This window comes from Phascolarctos cinereus, unplaced genomic scaffold (genome assembly GCF_003287225.1).
Source record: "Phascolarctos cinereus isolate Bilbo 61053 unplaced genomic scaffold, phaCin_HiC Scaffold_4;HRSCAF=312, whole genome shotgun sequence".
Lineage (NCBI taxonomy): Eukaryota > Metazoa > Chordata > Mammalia > Diprotodontia > Phascolarctidae > Phascolarctos > Phascolarctos cinereus.
In genome coordinates, this window is record NW_027555847.1 from 321,573,035 (window position 1) to 321,593,513 (window position 20,479).

The following is a 20,479-nucleotide window of genomic DNA, read 5'->3' on the forward strand; positions in this document are numbered from 1 at the left end:
ATTTCCCAGTGGATTATAAAATTAATGTACGCTTTCAGTGATGTAGTCCTGCGTTGGCTATATTCTAACCTTATTTACCGAATATAATCAGTTGTTTCACTGTTAATTATCACTAGCAGAATACAAAATATTATGTTAGCTAAAAGAGACTAACCAATTGAAAACTGTAATTGCGTTTAAGATAATATAATGTAGGAAAAGCAAGAAACTTAATAGCAAGGAAGACAGATTAATAAATTAACAGTGTTAACTGAGATGCTATGAGCCTTGGTGTGCAAGGGTATTAAGTTCAGTTTCTGCATAATAGCCCTGTAAAATACTGTTTAGCTTGGGGAATGAGCTATGTTGGGGGGGGGATATATTGTGTGAATATGCTAGATATTTTTTGTAAATTCATTGTACTTTATATACACCAGTGCTCTAAGTTTGTTACACAGTTTAATAGTTCCTTGTCAGTTGGGTGTACATTTGTATAAGGTGGTAAATATATAATGGTTTACTTTAAAAATACATAGCATTCGGCATATAAATGTTAATAGTCCCTACTTTCCAAATGCTTTGCTGTAAAATTTTTCCTTTAATGGCTTAAAAAAGAGGAGTCAAAGCAAAGTATTTGAGAACTGATTTGTTTTGTCCTGGGAAGAACATCATACATTAACTCAGCAGTGACCCAGGTAAAATCTTACTGTTATTGTGCCTGCTGCCATTTATTTCTCTTCAACTTTTAGCACTTTTATTATCATTTCCTGAAGCCTTTGAGCAAATATCAGTAAATGAAGTGGTGCTTTTTTTTTTTGAGATAGAGTTTAGGATTATATGATAGATCACAGAATTTAGAGCTGAAAGAAACCATAGCTCTATTTCAACTCATGACTTCATTTTATAGACAAGGAAAGAGTTGGTTCACTATTTAGCTGGTAATAGTAAATGATGTTTATACAGTGATTAACAGTTTACAGTAATTTCCATGTATGAGCTCATTTGATCTTGGGGGACAGGGATGTGAAGTACAAGTATTATTAGTTTCTCTTTTGTTCAGTTTCTTTGTCTATGAAGTGAGAATTAGTGGCTTATTCCAAAACACCACAGCAAGTATGTAATGGATTTGGAATTTGAACCTAAGTCTTCTGACTCCAGATCTATTGGTCTTTCCACTAAACCAGGCAGCCTCCCTAAACAGAAAAGAATTATTTCCAAATTGCTAATGGTTTATATCCAGAGATAGCTTTCTAATCATTGTAACAGCACCGTCATTAATTTTTTATTGTTGTACATTGAGACAGAGTTCCAACTTCATTTGCATGTCCCAGGACTATGGCATACTATTGAAACTTCAGACATTTTGAATAGATTATGCTATAGAACCCCTGAACCTATTATTTAAATAATACATTTTAAAATAATCAAAGGATAGCAATCTTAGACTCCTTTGGAAGCTTGGAGGAAAAGTAAGAAAATAAAAGATTGCAGTCTGATAAAGTTAATATACATTTTTCAGTTTATTAACCTGTCTTTTTGTGGTCCCATCCATTGAATGCTTTTTGTCTTCAGTTACGTCATCTCAATCATTTGTAGTAGCTTCAAAGGCACTACCATAACTTCCTCATCAGTAACACATGACTGAGCATCTCACCATTCCTACTAGACAGAAATGTTCATTCAGACCTAAATAGAGGCACACTCATTTTCTGAATTTTGACTATCACATATCAGCAGTTATCAGTTTCATATAGCTTCTTCTTCAGTCTAGACTAGATTGATTTGAAATGGATAGTCCAGGAACCTTCAAGCAGCTAAAGAGCTTCTATAGTCAGGCTCCTCAAATAAATACCCTTTGCAGGAAGAGGAGTATATTGGGAAAGTTGTAGATAGGGGAGAGGGAGAAATGATGTTTAAATTTATCAGCTTCGCTATAACAACAATTGAATCATTTTATGTCCATATAATACTAATGGTGCTTTGTGACAGCCTTAAAAAATAAGATTGTGACTGAATTATGAACTCAGAATTTTAGTTTAAAAGGTAATGTGATCTCTGTGTGTGTGAGTAATAACTCAAAGAAAGGGTAGTGCATGAGAGGAAAAATGATCCTAGAGAAAAGAACTTATTACGGGCAGCTTGGTGGCTCAGTGGATAGAGCACTGGCCCTGGAGTCAGGAGGACCTGAGTTCAAATCTGGCCTCAGACATTTACTGATTGCCTCAAAAAAAAGAAAAAAGAAAAGAACTTGTTACCCTTTTCTGTTTATGAAAATAATTATGTAACATGATTCTACCTAACATACACTTTTCAATTCAGTAAGAAATTTTTGACTGGGTGCACTATGGTAAATAATGGGTCAGTTGCCTTAGAACCACAGACTTTCAGAAATTATTTTCATGCTTTCTTGTAATCAGATACTGCCAACTAACTAGTAATATTTTACTCTTGCGCAGTTGAAAACACAAGGATAATTCCTCGATATATTAAAAATCATGCATAATATTTTTATACAATTGTGAAAAGATAAAAATTAGTATTACCTCTGAGTTCTAACATTGATTTTATAATGTAATTGATTTATGCTATATTGATTTTAATAATTGAGTTAGTCTCTACCTGAGCTCATCTTGCTCAGAAATGTAGTTTTTCCTAGTCCAAATTAGTTTATAAAGGTGTGGTTGAAAAGTCAATATCACTTAGGCCATTAGCTCCTGGGACATTTGCCTATCGTCTGTAAATTCCAACCTGCTGGATCTGGTGCCACACCCCAAAAGACATGTAGTCTTTGTCCTTGCCTGTCCTTGTCTATCCTTGTAGAGTTAGGAGAGACTTGATCTCCCTAAAGGGGACAACAAACCTGGTTCTAGTCCCCTAACAAAGATTACAAGAGGTAGATAAGTCCCAAAAAACAATTAATGTGTCTTAATTGTCAGAGAGGGGTGTGATTAAACCACACCTGAGTGCCAACCCACTTTTGCTAGTATAGCTAGTTGTAATGCTCCAAAACTACCCAGATCTCCCTCTATACCTACAACTACCTGTCCAGAAATAGGATCTTCCCTCCTCCCCCACTGGGTTTGCTGGCCTTCTGAGGTGGCCAATCTGACTTGCTTTGTTAACAGTTAATACATTTCACTCTTAATAAACTGATTTTGCTGAGAGTATGTACCTCAGTTTACCTTTATTGCATATACTCGGCACACAACAAAATTAAAATTTACTATGTGTCCTAATAAAATATGTAAACTGATCATTTTGAAAAGCAGAACTAATAGTTTGGTTTCTTCATAAAGTAGAAATTTAAACATTTCTTTTTAATATTCTTGATTATGATCATGTTAGAAATAATGCAAAATATGACACATGTGGGATCATTTAAAGGTTTTGGTAACACCTTTATTTTATCTGCAAAAAATTGATAAGCAATTTTTCAGGAACATACATCCTATATAAAGTGAGAAATACGAATAATATGATATAATATATAGCTTGAGAGACAATAAATTCAGCTAAGAATTTAGAAATCAGACTGCTGAAGTAGGATTTTTTGAATGCTTTCCATTACGTCATTTCTTATTAGATTAAAAATAAATTAATCAAACTTCAAAAAGAGAAGGAAGAGTCTTATTTTTGTGAAGGGAAGGTTTTATTAGATTTTTTAAAAATACCTACTTAAAATTTCATTAATCTTTCTACTAGGCTTTTTTCACCCATTAATTACATAAAATTTTTCTTATGTATTGAAGAATAAGATGTGTAATATTCAAAATGCAATGACTGGTTAACTTGTGATTAAAAATGACTGATATCAAATGAATTTCCTTTATTGTCAGGAAACCTAACAGATTCAGAAAATTCTCCTAAGTGCCAATTCTTCCACTTCTGAGGCATTCTGTGTTAATCAGAGATACAATCTCTGATTTTAACATGACACTGACACAGGGGATGTTTTTTAAAGAACTAATAATGCTTGTCCTCTCACCACTTTTCACCTCTGCCTGTCTAAAAGCCCTAGGCAGCTTCTCTCTCTCTCTCTCTCTCTCTCTCTCTTCTCTCTCTCTCTCTCTCTCTCTCTCTCTCTCTCTCTCTTTCTGAGTTTTACTGCTTTCCTCCACTTTTTTCCACTTTTTTTTACCCATTACACTTTTCATTCCACCCAAGCCTCTTCCACTTGGCTTAGGAGTTCTGATCTTTAGCCCTTTGAGGTTTTTCCTGGATCCATTTAATTCCCCCCCCCCCCTGCTTTCCCCTTTCTAAAAAAGGCATGAAGTAGTCAGAGCTAAGCAAAGATTAGGAAGTATTGTTACAGATCTCCTTGGAACATGAGCCACAAGGACCATCTTTTTATTTTGGTATCTCAAGCTCTTGGGAGAGGTGCCTGAAAGCAAACATTTAAATGTTGACTAACTAATTAACGACAGTATTGGGCCGACTTCGTTATTCATTCATAGTACCTGTCCAAGATAGTATGTCTTTATGTACTGACTCTTTGGCCTGTCGATCCACCTACAAGTTAAGATCTAGACAGCAGTAATTTTTCATTCAGTTAAGTTAGGCCAAATGCCTTGAAGTATGCTTATAGATCTCCTTTAGGAAAGTTTACAGAATCAGTATAGTGTCATCTGTAAATGAGAACATGGCTTTCCCCATTCATAGGGAGAATACCTTTTACATTTAGGCTCTTTGGAATCTTCCATGATAGTGGCAAATCCTCTCTGTGAGAGTACTTCTTGTTTTTCTGTGACTTGGTTTATATCAAGATAGAGATATCAAAGTTCTTTCAAGAAAGTTTATATGAGAGAAATTTGTTGGAGATTGACATTTTGCTTTAAAAATTAAATGTTATTTTTTAAAATTAAATTTATTTTTTGTTTTCAACTTTGACTTTTATAAGATTTTGAGTTCTAAATTTCCCCCCCCTTCTTTCCCTCCCCCCTTCCCCAGACATCATGCAATCTGATATTGGCTATACATGTACAATCATATTAAACATATTTCTACATTAGTCATGTTGTAAAGAAGAATCAGTACCCAAGGGAAAAACCACAAAAGAAAAAACAAAAAAGAGAGAGAGGAAAATAGTATGCTTTGATCTTCATTCAGACTCCATTTTTTTTTGTTTTGTTTTTCCTGGATGTGCATAGCATTTTTCATCTTTAGTCTTTTGGATTTTTCTTAGATTATTGCATAGCTGAAAAGAGCTGAGTCTTTCAAAGTTAGTCATCGTACAGTGTTGCTGTTACTGTGTACAATGTTCTGGTTCTATTCACTTCATTCAGCATCAGTTCATGCAAGTCTTTTCAGGTTTTTAAAAAATTATTATTAATTTATTTGTTTTTAATTTTCAACATTCACTTCCATAAGATTTTGAGTTTTAAATTTTCTCCCCCTCTCCCCTCCACACTCTTCCAAGATGTCATGCATTCTGATATAGGCTTTACATATACATTCACTTTAAACATATTTTCACATTAGCCATGTTGTAAAAAAATAATTAGAACCAATGGGAGGAACTACAAGAAAGAAGGGGAAAAAAGAGCAAATAGTATACTGCCATCTGAATTCAGACTGAAACTCTTTATCTGAATGTGGACAGCATTTTCCTTCATGAGTCTTGTGGACAGCATTTTCCATCATGAGTCTTTTGGAGTTGTCTTGGTTGCTTGCATTGCTGAGAAGAGCTGAGTCTATCAAAGTTACAATGTTGTTTTTACTGTGTACAATGTTCTCTTGGTTCTGCTCACTTCACTTAGCATCACTTCATATAAGTCTTTCCAGGGGGCAGCTAGGTGGCTCAGTTGATAGAGCACCGGCCCTGAATGCAGGAAGACCCGTTCAAATCCAGCCTCAGACCAAAGACTTGAAACTTCCTAGCTGTGTGACCCTGGGCAAGTCATTAACCCCAATTGCCTAAAAAAAAAAAAGAAAACAAAAACATATCAGTCTTTCCAGGTTTTTGTGAAGTCTGCCTGCCTATCATTTCTTATGGAACAGTAGTATTCTGTTACCTTCATATACCACAACTTGTTCAGCCATTCCCCAATTGATGGGCATCCCCTCAATTTCCAGGTCTTGGCCACCACAAAAAGAGCTACTATAAATATTTTTTTTACTTTTTAATTCATTTATTTTTAGTTTTCAACATTCACTTCCTCGAGATTTTGAGTTCCCAGATTTTCTCCCCATCTCGTCCCTCCCCCTACCACAAGATGGCATGCATTCTGTGTACCCCTTCCTCTAATCTGCCCTCCCTTCTATCTCTCCCCATCTCCTGTTATACCCTACCCCTTCTATTTTCCTGTAGGGCAGGATATATGTCAATACCCCATTTCCTATATTTCATATTTCCCAGTTGCATGTGAAAACAATTTTTTTTAACATGTGTTTTTAAAACTTTGGGTTACAAATTTTCTCCCTCCCTTACCACCCACCCTCATTGAAAAGGCAAGCAACTCGATACAGGTTATAGATGTGTAGTCATGTAAAACATTTCCATAGTGGTCATGTTGTGAAAAACTAAGTATATTTCCCTTCATGCTGTCCCACCCCCCATTTATTCTATTCTCTCTTTTGACCCTGTCCTTCCTCAGAAGTGTTTGCTTCTGATTATCCCTTCCCCCAATCTGCCCTCCCCTCTGTCATCCCCCTGCTCTCTTGTCCCCTTCTCCCCTTTTTTCCTGTAGGGTAAGATAGATTTCCGTACCCCATTGTATATGTTATTCCTTCCTTAAGCCAAATCCTATGAGAATAAGATTCACTCATTCCCTCTCACCTTCCCCCATTTCCCCTCCACTGTAAAAGCCTTTTCTTGTCTGTTTCACGTGAGATACTTTACCCCATTCTACCTCTCTCTTTCTCCTTCTCCCAGTATAATCCTCTCTCATCCCTTAATTTTATTTTCCAGATATCACCCCTTCATCTTCAACTCACCCTGTGCCCTCTGTCTATCTATCTATCTATACACATACATATAATTTTTTCCCTCCCACTACCCTAATACTGACAAAGGACTCATGAGTTACAAATATCATCTTTCCATGCAGGAATGTAAACAATTCAACCTTAATAAGTCTCTTATGATTTCTGTTTCCTGTTTACCTCTTCATGTTTCACTTGAGTCTTATATTTGAAAGTCAAATTTTCTCTTCAGCTCTGGTCTTTTCATCAAGAATGCTTGAAAGTCCCCTATTCCACTGAATGACCATTTTTTCCCCTGAAGGATTATACTCAGTTTTGCTGGGTAGATGTAATCCCATTTCCTTTGCCCTCCAGAATATTATATTCTATGCCTTCCGGTCCCTTAATGTAGAAGCTGCTAAATCTTGTGTTATCCTGATTGTGTTTCCACATACTTGAATTGTTTCTTTCTGGCTGCTTAATATTTTTCCTTGACCTGGGAACTCTGGAATTTGGCTACAATATTCCTAGGAGTTTTCCTTTGGGGATCTCTTTCAAGGAGATTGTGGATTTTTCAATTTCTATTTTGCCCTCTGGTTCTAAAATATCAGGGCAGTTTTCCTTGATAATTTCTTGAAAGATGATGTCTAGGCTTTTTTTTGATCATGGCTTTCAGATAGTCCAATAATTTTTAAATTCTCTCTCCTGGATCTATTTTCCAGGTCAGTTGTTTTTCCAATGAGATATTTCACATTGTTTTCTAATTTTTCATTCTTTTGGATTTGTTTTACAGTGTCTTGATTTCTCATAAAGTCACTAGCTTCCAATTGCTCATTCTAATTTTTAAGGAAGTATTTTCTTCAGTAAGCTTTTGGACTTCCTTTTCCATTTGGCCAATTTTGCTTTTTAGGGCATTTTCTCCTCATTGGCTTTTTGGACCTCTTTTGCCATTTGGGTTAGGCTATTTTTTAAGGTGTAATTTTCTTTAGTATTTTTTTAGGTCTCCTTTAGCAAGCTTTTGACTTGTTTTTCATGATTTTTTCTCTTCTCCAGTTTTTCCTCTACTTCTCTTACTTGCTTCTCAAAATCCTTTTGAGCTCTTCCAAGGCCTGGACTGATTCATATTTTTCTTGGAGGCTTTGGATGTAGGAGCTTTAGCTTTGTTGTCTTCTTCTGGTTGTATGTTTTGATCTTTGTCACCAAAGTAAGATAATATAGTCTGACTCTTTTTGTGCTGCTTGCTCATGATCCAGGCCAATTACTTGAGTTGTAAACTCTTTCTTAAGGTAGGAATCTGTTTCCAGTGTGGAGAATACACTGTCCCAAGCTTCAGGGGGTTTATGCAGCTGTTTTCAGAGATACTTGTAGGGACCTGTAAATTTTCACTTCTTCCAAGGTGCTGTGATCAAGGGCAGGGTGTTTACTCCTTTCCTGGCCTGTGCCCTGGTCTATGAGTAACCACAAGCACTCCTTTCTGTCCTGAAACTGTGAGGAGGATTTCCTCCTCAGAGCCACTACAACCTCCACCACCAGCCCTCCTCACCCCAGGACCGCCACCCAGAACTGTGACCCAGATCCAGGCACAGGCAAAGCAAGAGAATCCTGCACCAGCAGAAAGATCCCTACAATCCTCCTCTGATCAGCCACCTGATTCCCCCTCAGTCTGTGAGCTGGAAGCTCAGGAGGCAGCCGTTGCCCCGGGCCCAGGCTCAAGGACTGGAGCTGAGACCCTCTCACTGCAGACACAGACTTTTCCCACTGACCTCTAAGTTGTCTTTGGCATTCATGGGTTGAGAAGTATGGAAACGGCCACAGCTGCCCCTGATTCAGTCCTCTGAGGCCTGCTCCAGGTTTGCTGTGGCCTACAGGCCCACGCCAACTTTGTTCCTCTCCCAGCCTGATGCAATAGTTTTTTCTGATCAACCATCCAGGCTGTCTTGGGCTAGAAATTTGTTTCACTCTGTCTTTTTGTGGATTCTGCTATTTTAGAATTTGTTTAGAGTCGTTTTTTACAGGTATTTGGAGGGGTTTGGGAGAGAGCTCAAGCAAGTCACTGCTTTTACTCTCCCATCTTGGCTCCACCCCTCTAAATATTTTTGTATATGTGGGTCCTTTTTCCATTTTTATGATCTCTTTGAGATACAGACCTAGAAGTGGTACTGCTGGATCAAAGAGTATGCTCAGTTTTATATCCCTTTGGGTATCGTTCCAAATTGCTCTCCAAAATGGTTGGATTAGTTCACAACTCCACCAACAATGCGTTAGTGTTCCAATTTTCCCACATCTCCGACATCAAATGTTATTTTTAGTAGCCAACAGACAGTAAGCATGCTGGCAACTTATTTTCTGCTGTAGAATATCAGTTACAGAAGCTTGTTTGTTCTTTTCTCATACTTTCTTGGCCACCCTTAATATTTAATATATGTGTAGAATATCCTCAGAGATTTTATAGAGATGCCAGAGTAGTTACAGGAGTGAAGTTAGTGATATTCTCTTGATCTTTTTTGGTGATGATAATAAATGTCAATTGTCTTTCTCCCTTCTCCTCCCATTATTTTGCTTTCAGCACAAATCTCCTCTATTTACACTAGGTCTGGCCCAACTACTTTTTCTTTCTGTTTTCTTTACTGTCATTTCTGCTTTTCTGAAGCATGGTGTATTAGAGACTGTAATGTTAAACTCTAAACATGGTGATTGCATTGTCATTGATAGAGAAAAAATTGTTCATAGTAACCTTGACAGATCTTTTACATTTTTTGTCTTTAAAGTTTTGTCCTCCTAGTTTCATCCTTGGGTTTCTTGCCAAACTTTCTATAAGCTTGTTTTTCCTTCTACTGTTTCTTGCTGTTATATGAAGCAATACTGTTTACAGTCTTCTAGTGTCCTTTTCTGCCTGAGTTTATATAAATATATTTTATAAGTTTATAACAAATATTGTAAATCACTTATAGATCATTGGCATTCTGGGCAGCCATCTCTCTACTTTACAAAGGAGATCAAGTGTTTGCTAATTGAGGTGCATTCTAGATTCCTTTTCTTTTCCTGATGAGGTGACAAATTTATGTTGGTAGAAAATATTAGACTTTCAGTGTCTTATTTTATTTAGGCAGCACGTACAGTGGATAGAATACCAGAAGACCTGCCTTAGAATGAATAAGGTCAGCAATTGAATTCTGACTTTGAGGCTTATTTGCTATTTGACCATGGTCAAGTTGCTTAACCCCTCTGAGCTTTGGTTTCTGCATGCATGAAATAGGAATATTAATAACTGTAATCCCTACTTCATAGGGTCATTTTAAGATCAAATGAGATAATGTATATAAAACACCTTGCAGACCTGAAAAAGACTGAATGTCTTATGCATTTACCAATTTTCCACCTTAGTAGCTTATTTAAAAAGGCCAAATTGGAGTTGTCTTATTTGCCTATCATACTCTCTTACCACATCTAGCATCTGCTTTTCTTTTTCCCTTAGAGGATGAATTTACACATTGTCACAAAGAAGCCAAAAGAAATAAGTAGTGTTTTTAAAGTAGTTTAAATGCCCTAGGACTTAGCAATTTGAATACTGAGGTTTTCTGTGACTAGCTTTTTATGCATGTTATGATATAAATCTGATGTGAAGGACCCAACTAGATTGACTTCTCTTGTGTCCATAGCAGATTCTTGTGTTAGTTTCAGATTCTTATCCTTGAGGACCATTTCATATCCAACCTAGTAATTATAAGCTATGAATGAACAAGTGGAATTTAGCACCTGACTTTAGTGTGGCAGAATTAGGGAAATATTAAGTGTCTGCTTTGTGCAAGGGTACTGTACTAGATGGTAAGATTACAAAAGTGAAAAATGTCTGTCTTCTGTCAGAGAGATTGAAATCTGGAGGGAGATGACAAAGAATTTCAATGGGTGAATATTCAGAGGGAGCTTTGAGAGATTGGGTGTAACAAGTTCACTGAAGAAGAAGAGGAAAGAACAATATCCAGGAAAGCAGATACTGTAGTTCAGAGGTTCTTCATTTATTTTTGTGTCATGGACCCATTTGGTAGTCTGTGAAGCCTGTGAACCCCTTCTCAGAATAATGCTTTTAAATTAAATTAAGTATATTGTATTTCAAAGGAAACTATGTTGAAAAAAAGTTATCAAAAATTTCTTTGAAAGTTCATTGATCCTAGATTAAGAACACTTGGTATAATTTGCCTAGCATATGGTAGAGTATGTGAGGAGCAGTAATATTTCTAGAAAAGTCCAAATTATGGAAGGCTTTTTTGAAGGTCAGGTTCTAAAGCATTTAGGTTTTGTTTAATTGGCAATGAGGACTACTGAGGACCTGGGACCAGATGTGTTTACAAATGAATTCTGTCAAGCATTTGAATAACACTTGTCTTGCAGTTTTAATACTAATACCAATCAAACTATCAAAGAATGTTTTATGGAATTCATTTGAGGGGGAGGAAAATCTGGAATATCAAGGGGAATTTTTTAAAAGTCAGGATGAAGGAGAAATAGCATTTCCACCAAGAAAACTCCAAATAGGGTCATGAAGAGTGGAATATGACTGAAACAATTCAACAACAGATCTCAAACTATTATAAAGCAGCACACATTAAAACCATTTGGTACTGCTGAAAAAATAAAGAAGTAGATAAATGGAATAGAATAGACAGAGGTAAATCAGAAACAGCGTAATTGAGTAACCCAGTTCAAGAAACCTGAAAACCTAAATTATTTAGGGAGAAACTCTCTATTTGATAAAAAGTGTGGGGAGCCTTAGAAGGCAGTTTGGCAGAAGAAATTAAACTTAAATCAACACTTTCTACAACACATTCAAAATGGATATGTTACTTTAATGTTAAAGAAGATAGGAAATGTATTCTCAACTAAGGAAGAGATAAAGCAATTACAAAAAGATGAAATAACTTTAATTGCATGCAACTGAAAAGCTTCTACACAAACAAAATTAGTGCATCTAGGATAGGGGAAGTGGTAGACTGGGGAAAATTCTTAGTTGTAGATTTCTCAGATGACGATTTGGTACTCAAAATGTAGGTAGCATACATATACACATACCTACATATATGCGTATGTTTTTATATGCATATGCACCTAATGTCCAGAAACCATTCCCCAGTACACAAATGGTCCAGGGATATAAACAGTTCTTAAAGGAAGAATTGCAAACTGTTTACAGTTACATGGAAAAATGCTCCATATCACTATAACAAGAGAAATACACATCAAAACAGTCCTGACGTTTCTTTTCACACCCAGAAAATTGGCAAAGATGACAAAAGGTAGGAATGGTCAAATGTTTTAGGGATTGTGCAAAGCAGAATGCCTGTCTGATGAGGCTTTATAGATAGCTGAGGAAAGAAGCAAAGTGAAAAGAAAAGATATGCCCAACTGAATGCAGAATTCCAGAGAATAGCAAGGAGAAACAAGAAGGTTTCCTTAAATTAGCAGTGCAAAAATTAGAAGAAAATAATAGAATGGGAAAGATGAGATCTCTTCAAGAAAATTAGAAATATCAAGGGAACATTTCATGCAAAAATGGGCATGATGAAGAACAAAAGTATTAGCAACTTTAACAGAAGCAGGAAAGATTAAGATGAGCTGGCAAGAATATACAGGAGAACTATGCAAGAGAGATCTTAACATTGCTGGTAACCACAATGGTGTGATTAATGATCTAGAGCCAGACATCCTAGAGAATGAAGTCAAGTGGGTCTTAGGAGTGCTTAACAGTAAGGCTAGTGGAGGTGATGGAATTCCAGTTGAGCTATTTAAAATCCTAAAAGATGATGCTGTTAAAGTGCAGGACTCAAAATGTCAGTAAATTTGGAAGACTCACTAGGTTGGAAAAGATCAGTTTATGTCTCGATGCTGGGGATTTAAGAATGGCAGTGCCGAAGAATGTTCAAATTACTGAACAATTGCACCATTTCACATGCCAGCAAGGTAATGCTTAAGATTCTGCAAGTTAGGATTCAGCAATGTGTGAGCGAAGAACTACCAAAAGAGCAGCTGGTTTTTTGAAGATGAAGAAGAACTAGAGACCAAATTGCCAACATTTGGTGGATTATGGTGAAAGCAAGAGAGTTCTAGAAAAAACCATCTATTTCTGCTTCATTAACTACGCTAAAGCCTTTGACTGTGTAGATCACAACAAAATGTGGCAAGTCCTCAATGAGATGGGAGTAGCAGATCATCTTGTTTCCCAAGCAAACAGTATGCAAGTCAAAAAGCAGGAGTTAGAACTGAGCATGGAACAACTGATTGATGGTTGGAAAAAATAGTATGACAAGGCTGTTTATTGTCACCTTATTTATTAACTTATATGCAGAGCACATCATGTGAAATGCTAGGCTGGATGAATCAAAAGATGGAATTAAGGATGCCAGGAGAAATACCAACAATCTTAGATATGTAGGTGATATCACTCTGAGGGTAAGAAGCCTCTTGATGAGGATGTAAGAGAAGAGTGTAAAGCAGAGATCTTCTTGCTGCCAAAGGTCCACGTAGTCAAAGCTATGTTTTTTCTTTTTTAATAACAGTATATGACTGAGAGTTGGACTATAAGGAAAGCTGAGCACTGCAGAATCAATGCTTTTGCTACTGGATTGTGCTACTGGAGAAGACTTTTGGGAGTTCCTTAGACTTTCAAAGTAGCAAGGAGATCAAATCAGTCAATACTTGTATTAATTCAGAGTATTCATTGGAAGGTCAACTACTGAAGCTGAAGCTTAAATACTTTGGCCACATAATGAGAAGACAGGTCTCATTGGAAAAGACCCTGATGTTGGAAAAGATCGAAGGCAGAAGAAGGGGACAGCAGAGGATGAGACGGACAGATAGTGTCATGGAAGCAACAAACGGGAGTTTAGACAGACTTCAGGAGATAATGGAGGATAGAAGGACCTGGTGTGCAGTTGTCCATGAAGTGACAAAGAGTTGGACACGAGTGAACAACAGCATAGGGGTTGTGGGAAGCTAGGCACACTAATGAATTGTTGTTAAATCTGTATGACCATTTTGGAAAGTTATTTGGAGTTACACAAAGTCATTAAAATGTCTGTACCCTTTGACCCAGAGTTCCACTACTAGTCTTTTACCCCAGAGAGGTCACTGATAAAAAGAAGCAAACTACCCCCCACTCCCCCCCCACACCCTGTACACCAAAATATTTATAGCAGCATCTTTTGTGGTAGCAAAGATTTGGGAAAAAAAGTAAATACTCACTGATTGGGAAAAGGCTAAACAAATTTTGATACCCTAATGTTGTTAATGTTACCATACTATAAGAAATTATTAATATGAAGAACACAGAGAAAATGGAAAGACTTAAATGAACTGATAAGCAGAAAGAAGTTAGCTGATCCAAGAAAACAATATATATATAGTGTAAATGGAAAGAACAACTACAAATTATATCCTTTTTTTAAGCTTTTAAAAAAAGATGAGCCTTCATATCAGAGAGTTTATTAAGAGAGCTTTTCAGTTTCTCAAAGGTAGTTCTCAGCTCATCCTCCTATTTAATTCTGGACCTACATCATTTTTGATTTACAGTATATCTTCAAAAGATAAATTGATAGGCCCTATGGGATGTCCATTCATGAATGTATCAAAATCTAAATAAGTCATCCTTCATTTGATTTTTCCCATGTGGATAGTTAGGCCATATTCTGAAGTATTAATCTCTACAGTGTTCATGAGTATCATGTTGATTATTATATCATCTGGAAGCAGTTGCATCTGGAAGTCTTCACTATTTACAGGGAATTTCTCTAACTTAGATTCTGTGGTAGATGGTCTCCATTATAGCTAGGAAGATAGAGCATTTACTAAGCACTTACTGTATATCAGGCAGTGTGCTCAGTGCTGGAGATGCAAATATAGGTAAGGAAAACAATCCTTGAAGCCCTCAGTGAGCTTTCTGCACTCTAGTGAGGAGGACAGCACAGAGAGGAACATGACAGTGGCAAGCACCTTTGCTGAGCCTTTGTTTTATATCTTGCTTGATGTTAGTGATTAGAGAGCTGTTGAACAATTATTTTATCTCTTTCAAGAAACTTTTGGGGCAGCTAGGTGGCAAAGTGTAGAGAGCACCAGCCCTGGAGTTAGGAGGACCTGAGTTCAAATTTGGCCTCAGACATTTACTAGCAGTGTGACCCTGGACAAGTCACTTAACCCCAATTGCCTCCAAAAAAAAAAGAAGAAATCTTGTGTAATTTTGTCACATGTGGGAGACCATCATCTGATGGAGGAGTCTTTAAGGCATTTTGTTCTACTGAATCAAATGTGTTTGACAGTCAAAATGAGCACTGCAGTCTTCTTTACCTTTCAGTCAGTTACATGATGGGGAAGATGTAGTCTACTGTGGAGTTCCACTTTCAGTGACCTCCATGTCCCTGTCAGGGATACTCCTGATGCTAAAATAAATGATTCTCATAAAAATTTGATGTAGCTGAGAATTTAGGTTTATGAGTCAATAATTATTGATGTTTTCTTAGTTTACTTTTTAGGTAATGATAAAGTCAGAGATTTCTTTTTTTACCCACCAAAAAACTTTTTTATTTTTCCCAATTACATGTAAAGACAATTTTTAACATTCAGTTTTTAAAAATTTTGAGTTCCAAAGTTTATTTCTCCTTACATTATTTCCCCCCCTCCCTAAGACAGTTAAACAGGTTATATATATACAAACATGTAAAACATATTTCCATATTAGTTATGCTGTGAAAAAAGAAACAGACTAAAAGGGAAAAAAAACCATGAAAAAATAAAATGAAAAAATAGTATTTTTCTATCTGCATTCAGACCCCATAGTTCTTTCTCTGAATGTGAATAGCATTTTCCATCTTTAGTCTTTTGGAATTGTCTTAGATCATTGTATTACTGAGAAGAGCTAAGTCTATCAAAGTTGGTCATTGCACAGTGTTGCTGTTGCTATGTACAGTGTTCTGGTTCTGTTCATTTCACTCAGCATCAGTTCATATAAGTCTTTCCAGGTTTTTCTGAAGTCCCCCTGCTTGTCATTTCTTATGGAACAGTAGTATTTCATTACCTTCATATACCACAACTTGTTCAGCCATTCCCCAATGAATGAGCATCCCCTCAATATCCAATTCTTGGCCACCACAAAAAGAGCTGCTATAAATATTTTTGTACCTGTGGGTCCTTTTCCTGTTTTTGTGATCTCTTTGGGATACAAACCCAGAAGTGGTATTGCTGGATCAAAGGGTATGGGTAGGGTATGCCCTTTGGGCATAGTACTTTTATATATTCTTCCCCCCCCTTTTTTTGTGAGGCAGTTGGGGTTAAGTGACTTTCCCAGGGTCATACAGCTAGTAAGTGTTAAGCATCTGAGGCTGGATTTGAACTCAGGTCCTCTTGACTCCAAAGCCAGAGCTCTATTCACTGCGCCATGTAGCTGCCCCTCTATATACTCTTTTCAGCTGCTTTTCCTATTTTTGTCCTCTCTTTTTCTTTTTCTGTATACATATATGGGCCAAATAGAGTCCAAATATGGTAGTTCCACCATCCTTACTGGTGAAAACAGTATGTTATAAGAATTCCTACAGTGTTTCCACATTCTTCTGCTATTTATTATCCTCTTTCCAGTTATATCAGTAAAACAGCCTTGCTTTGTTGAGTCTCTTTAAACTTCCTTTTCTTGTTTTATGTGGTATGCTGCTCATAATCCTTCATCATCCTTTAAAACCCCAAGTTATCTCTATGCCATAATGAAGCATCGACATAGGATTTCCAGTATAAAGATAGAGGGATAGTGATAGAGACTGAACTGATAGAGATTTCACTAGTGTAGGTGAATACCCTGGTAAGGAAACTCCCTTTGCCCCAATGATTGTGTTGGCTTTATCTCATATCCTGTCCTTGGGGTTAAGCTGTTCTTTATAATTTCATAAAATTCAGTTTTATTTGTGGTGATTTTTCGTTCCATTTATACTTTTGTAAATATTATAAATAATTATTTTCCTGGTTCTGCTTACTTTGCATCAGTTCATATCTTTCTGTACTTCTCTATTCATTATATTTATCATTTCTTACAGTAAATAATATTTCATTACATTCATGTACCATGATTTGTTTAGGCATTCTTGCATAATACACATCCACTTTGTTTCTAATCCTTTGCTACCAGGCAAAGTACTGCCACAAATGTTTTGGTGTTTATGAAAGCCTTTGTGCCAGGGGAGGATGGGGTGGAGTGACCTCCTTGAGGTATGTGCCTAATAGTAAGTCAAAGAATGTAATAAAATCTTTTGTAACTTGTGAGTCTCGGATACTGAGGAAGGCTTACAATAAGACACACATTGTGTATATATGTATATGTGCGTCTATAAAATGTGTAATGCCAAGTTTATAACTTGTAGATCAGTGGTTTTGCAAAAGAATGTAAGGTTGTATGCTAAGGTGTTTCAGGATCACAAGTCTTTATATCAAAATGTGAATTTCTTAATGCAAACACAACCCAAATATTACAAAAAATTTTTGTACATGGTTACAGATTTTCTTTCATTGTACTTTAATTTAAAATTCCTTAATTCAGAATTGGAGCTGGGTTAGACACATATAAGAAACAACTTATTGACCAGTGCTAAATTTCAGGGGAGAGTTTGACAAAGCAACTTTTGGAATTTTTTCTTTATGGATTTTAATAACCCAATAGATTTGGAGAGAGAGAGCGAGGAAGAGAGAATGTATGTATGTTTGTGTGTGTAGGCATTGCTTATACTACTTTTGTGGTCAGATTGTCAAACCCAGGTTGTTGAACTTTATACTTAAAAATGAAAATTGAAAGAAAATCTGAAGTTGAGGGTAGTGAAAAATAATCAGCTAGCGTTTTGGGGGCATCCATTGTGTGTTTTATACTAGGTGCTATAGAATAAAGATGAGGAAAAACATAGCCTTGAGCTCTTCTAGTCTGGGGTTGAGTAGTCATGTTTTAAATAACTAGAGTTCACAAGGAGACATGCATGATAATGTAGTTCCAGCCATATGAATAAAGACAAAGAGAATTATAAGGAAGTAATCTGCTTCAATTAGAGTTAAAGTCATTCTGGAAATGTCTGCTTTGGTTGGACAAGTCAAATTATACTTGACTTCCAAAAGAGGTAAATCTTGAGCTAGGTCCTAATTCCAGAGCCTTCCAAATAAGGAGACAAAAACAGAGATGGGTACAGCCTTGTGCACAAATACAGGAAACATTCCTAATAGTGGTGGAGAGGCTTCTTTGTGGAATAGTGAGATATTAAGTGTGATATGGACCGGGAAGACTGAATTTTGCAGCATCATTTATGCTATTTTGAATTTAAGCAGGCAGTAGGGAGTCACAAAAATGCTTAAATAGAATGCTATCATGGTAGAAATAATTTGCAAAAAGATTATTCTGGTATGACATGGTATAAAGCATGGACTGAGATGGTGGAAAATTAGAGGAATAGTGACCAAGTTGAAAGCTTGTCAAAATTATTTAACAACTTTCTTCTCTGTTGCTTTTCATATTATTATTCTATTAGAATTTTAGGTGCCATTTTAAGGAGCTTAATTTTAAAAGAAAGCAATTAAAGCATATGTAATCAGCTTCCTTACTATTGGGGTTTCAGCATTACCCTCTAAATCTTCCAATTCTCTCTTCAGTTATTAGAAAAACATAAGAACACAGAGAGTATGGTGGAGCTTCTTGACCTATATCAGATGGAGGATGAAGCCTATAGCAGTCTTGCAGAAGCCACAACTGAATTATACCAGTACTTATTACAACCATTTCGAGATATGCGGGAACTTGCAATGCTGAGAAGACAACAAATAAAGGTACACATTTTTCTGTCTAGTAATAGTAGCCTACCTGAATTGTATGTAGTGTCTTCGTATTTTGGTTTGGCACTAATGAGAATGAACTGGATAGTTTTGTAGCTTCCCTTCCCTTCTCACCCTCCCATCTGCCTCATCTTGCTTGGCATAGGCTTGAGGGAAACTGTTGTTTTGGAATTCCTTGTACCTAGAGGGTCCACAGTCATGAGGATGATTTGGTGAGGTCGCAGAATTTCAACCCCATGGCATTCATTTTTCATGTTTAGATAATGTGGATCAGATTTATTGAAATGCAGGTATTAACAATTGAATTTACCTGTCTTTTGTACTTGATGGTGTTGAACTAATATATGAATTTCTTTTTTGATAAATTACCAGTCATTCTATTAAAATAAATTTTCTTGGAAATACACATTGACAGTTTACCATAAGAATTTTTGTCTCTTTGAATAATGATGAGAAAGGAAGCATGCTAGTTTATCTTGTTTTGATAATGCTTAGAAACTTACTAAATAATTATACAAGAAACTCAAGCTTTTTTTAAAATTTGCATTTGTGATCTTTGAAACTCTTGGGTTGTCAGTCACTTTAATCTCTTAAAACTAACCTTTTTTTTAAGTGGTACTGCTTCATAGTGAACAGAGTCCTGGACTTGGAGTTATGAAGACTCAGGGTCAGATATTGCTTCTGACTCTAATGGTGTGACTGAGGGGCAAGTCACTTAACTACTCCGAGCCACATGCTTCTAGAATGTAAAACGGACATAATTCTTGTAGTGAGGTAGCAGGGGATAGTGGAAGGAGCATTGGCTCTAGAATCAGAGGGCCCCAAATCCTCCCTCTGTTTGTACTTTGGGACTAGTCTCTTAACCTTCTTGGAGTTCACTTTTTTTACTGTAAAATGGAAGGGGAGGGGCAAGACTAGAGGGCCACTGAGGTCCTTTTTAGTTCTAGATCTGCTCGGTCACTCTCATCAGTTTGTTGGGAGACTCAAATGAGACAATAGATGTAAACACTCCATAAATTTTAATGCACTTTATAAATGTCAGTTGTTATATTAAACACTGCCCAGATTTTCTGTCAGCAGACCTTTTTTTCTGTACATATTTGTTTAGATTTAAACTAACCTTTTTTTTCACTTTGAGAAGCTCATTTTCAAAACCGGAAGAGGTCATCAATTAATTTTGAGTCCAGTTGGATGCATTACTCAATACCAGATCTTTTTGATTGAAGAGTTGTAGCCCCTTCCATATCTTATAGAAAATGTTGCTTTTAAAATGAAGATATTTGAGTAAGAATAATGTAATTAAAATATGTCCTTTTTTTTAAAGACACACATGTATTTTTATATATGTACATTCATATATATATGTACTGAATGATCATGAGAGAAGTTATACCTCCATTTTTCATAATGTGTTTACTCTTTGTCGAATGTGGTTTTTGTTAGGGTAGACCTATTAAAGCAGTAGAAACTATTTCATCCCATAGACTTGCAATTTGGTCTTTCTGAGCACAGTTTTGATTTGCTACAATTTTATTTATTTGTATTATGTAAAGAATGTTGGTGTTCAGAATATTGGGGCATATTCCTGTCCATTTAGTAAATACACATTTGTGCCAATGATATGTCTGATATACTATGCTAATAAATTATCAGTGATGAAAATAAGAGCATTTGAAAAATTTCACTAGTTAAAAGTGGTATAATTTACTTTAATGTCACTTATAACTAGTTTAATGCATTGTTGAGAGAGCCAACGTGGAGA

The 20,479-nt window shown here is 36.2% G+C and overlaps 1 protein-coding gene across 3 annotated transcripts in view; it reads left to right on the forward strand.

The window, feature by feature from the left end:
- The window catches only part of JMY (junction mediating and regulatory protein, p53 cofactor), a 107,269-nt gene that overhangs the window by 23,100 nt on the left and 63,690 nt on the right, over positions 1-20,479 (forward strand). For all 3 annotated transcript variants that reach the window (XM_020998380.2, XM_020998379.2, XM_020998381.2), the window contains exon 2: positions 18,538-18,711. In XM_020998380.2, coding sequence (XP_020854039.1) covers positions 18,538-18,711 — 174 coding nt within the window. The remainder of the gene's footprint in view (positions 1-18,537; positions 18,712-20,479) is intronic.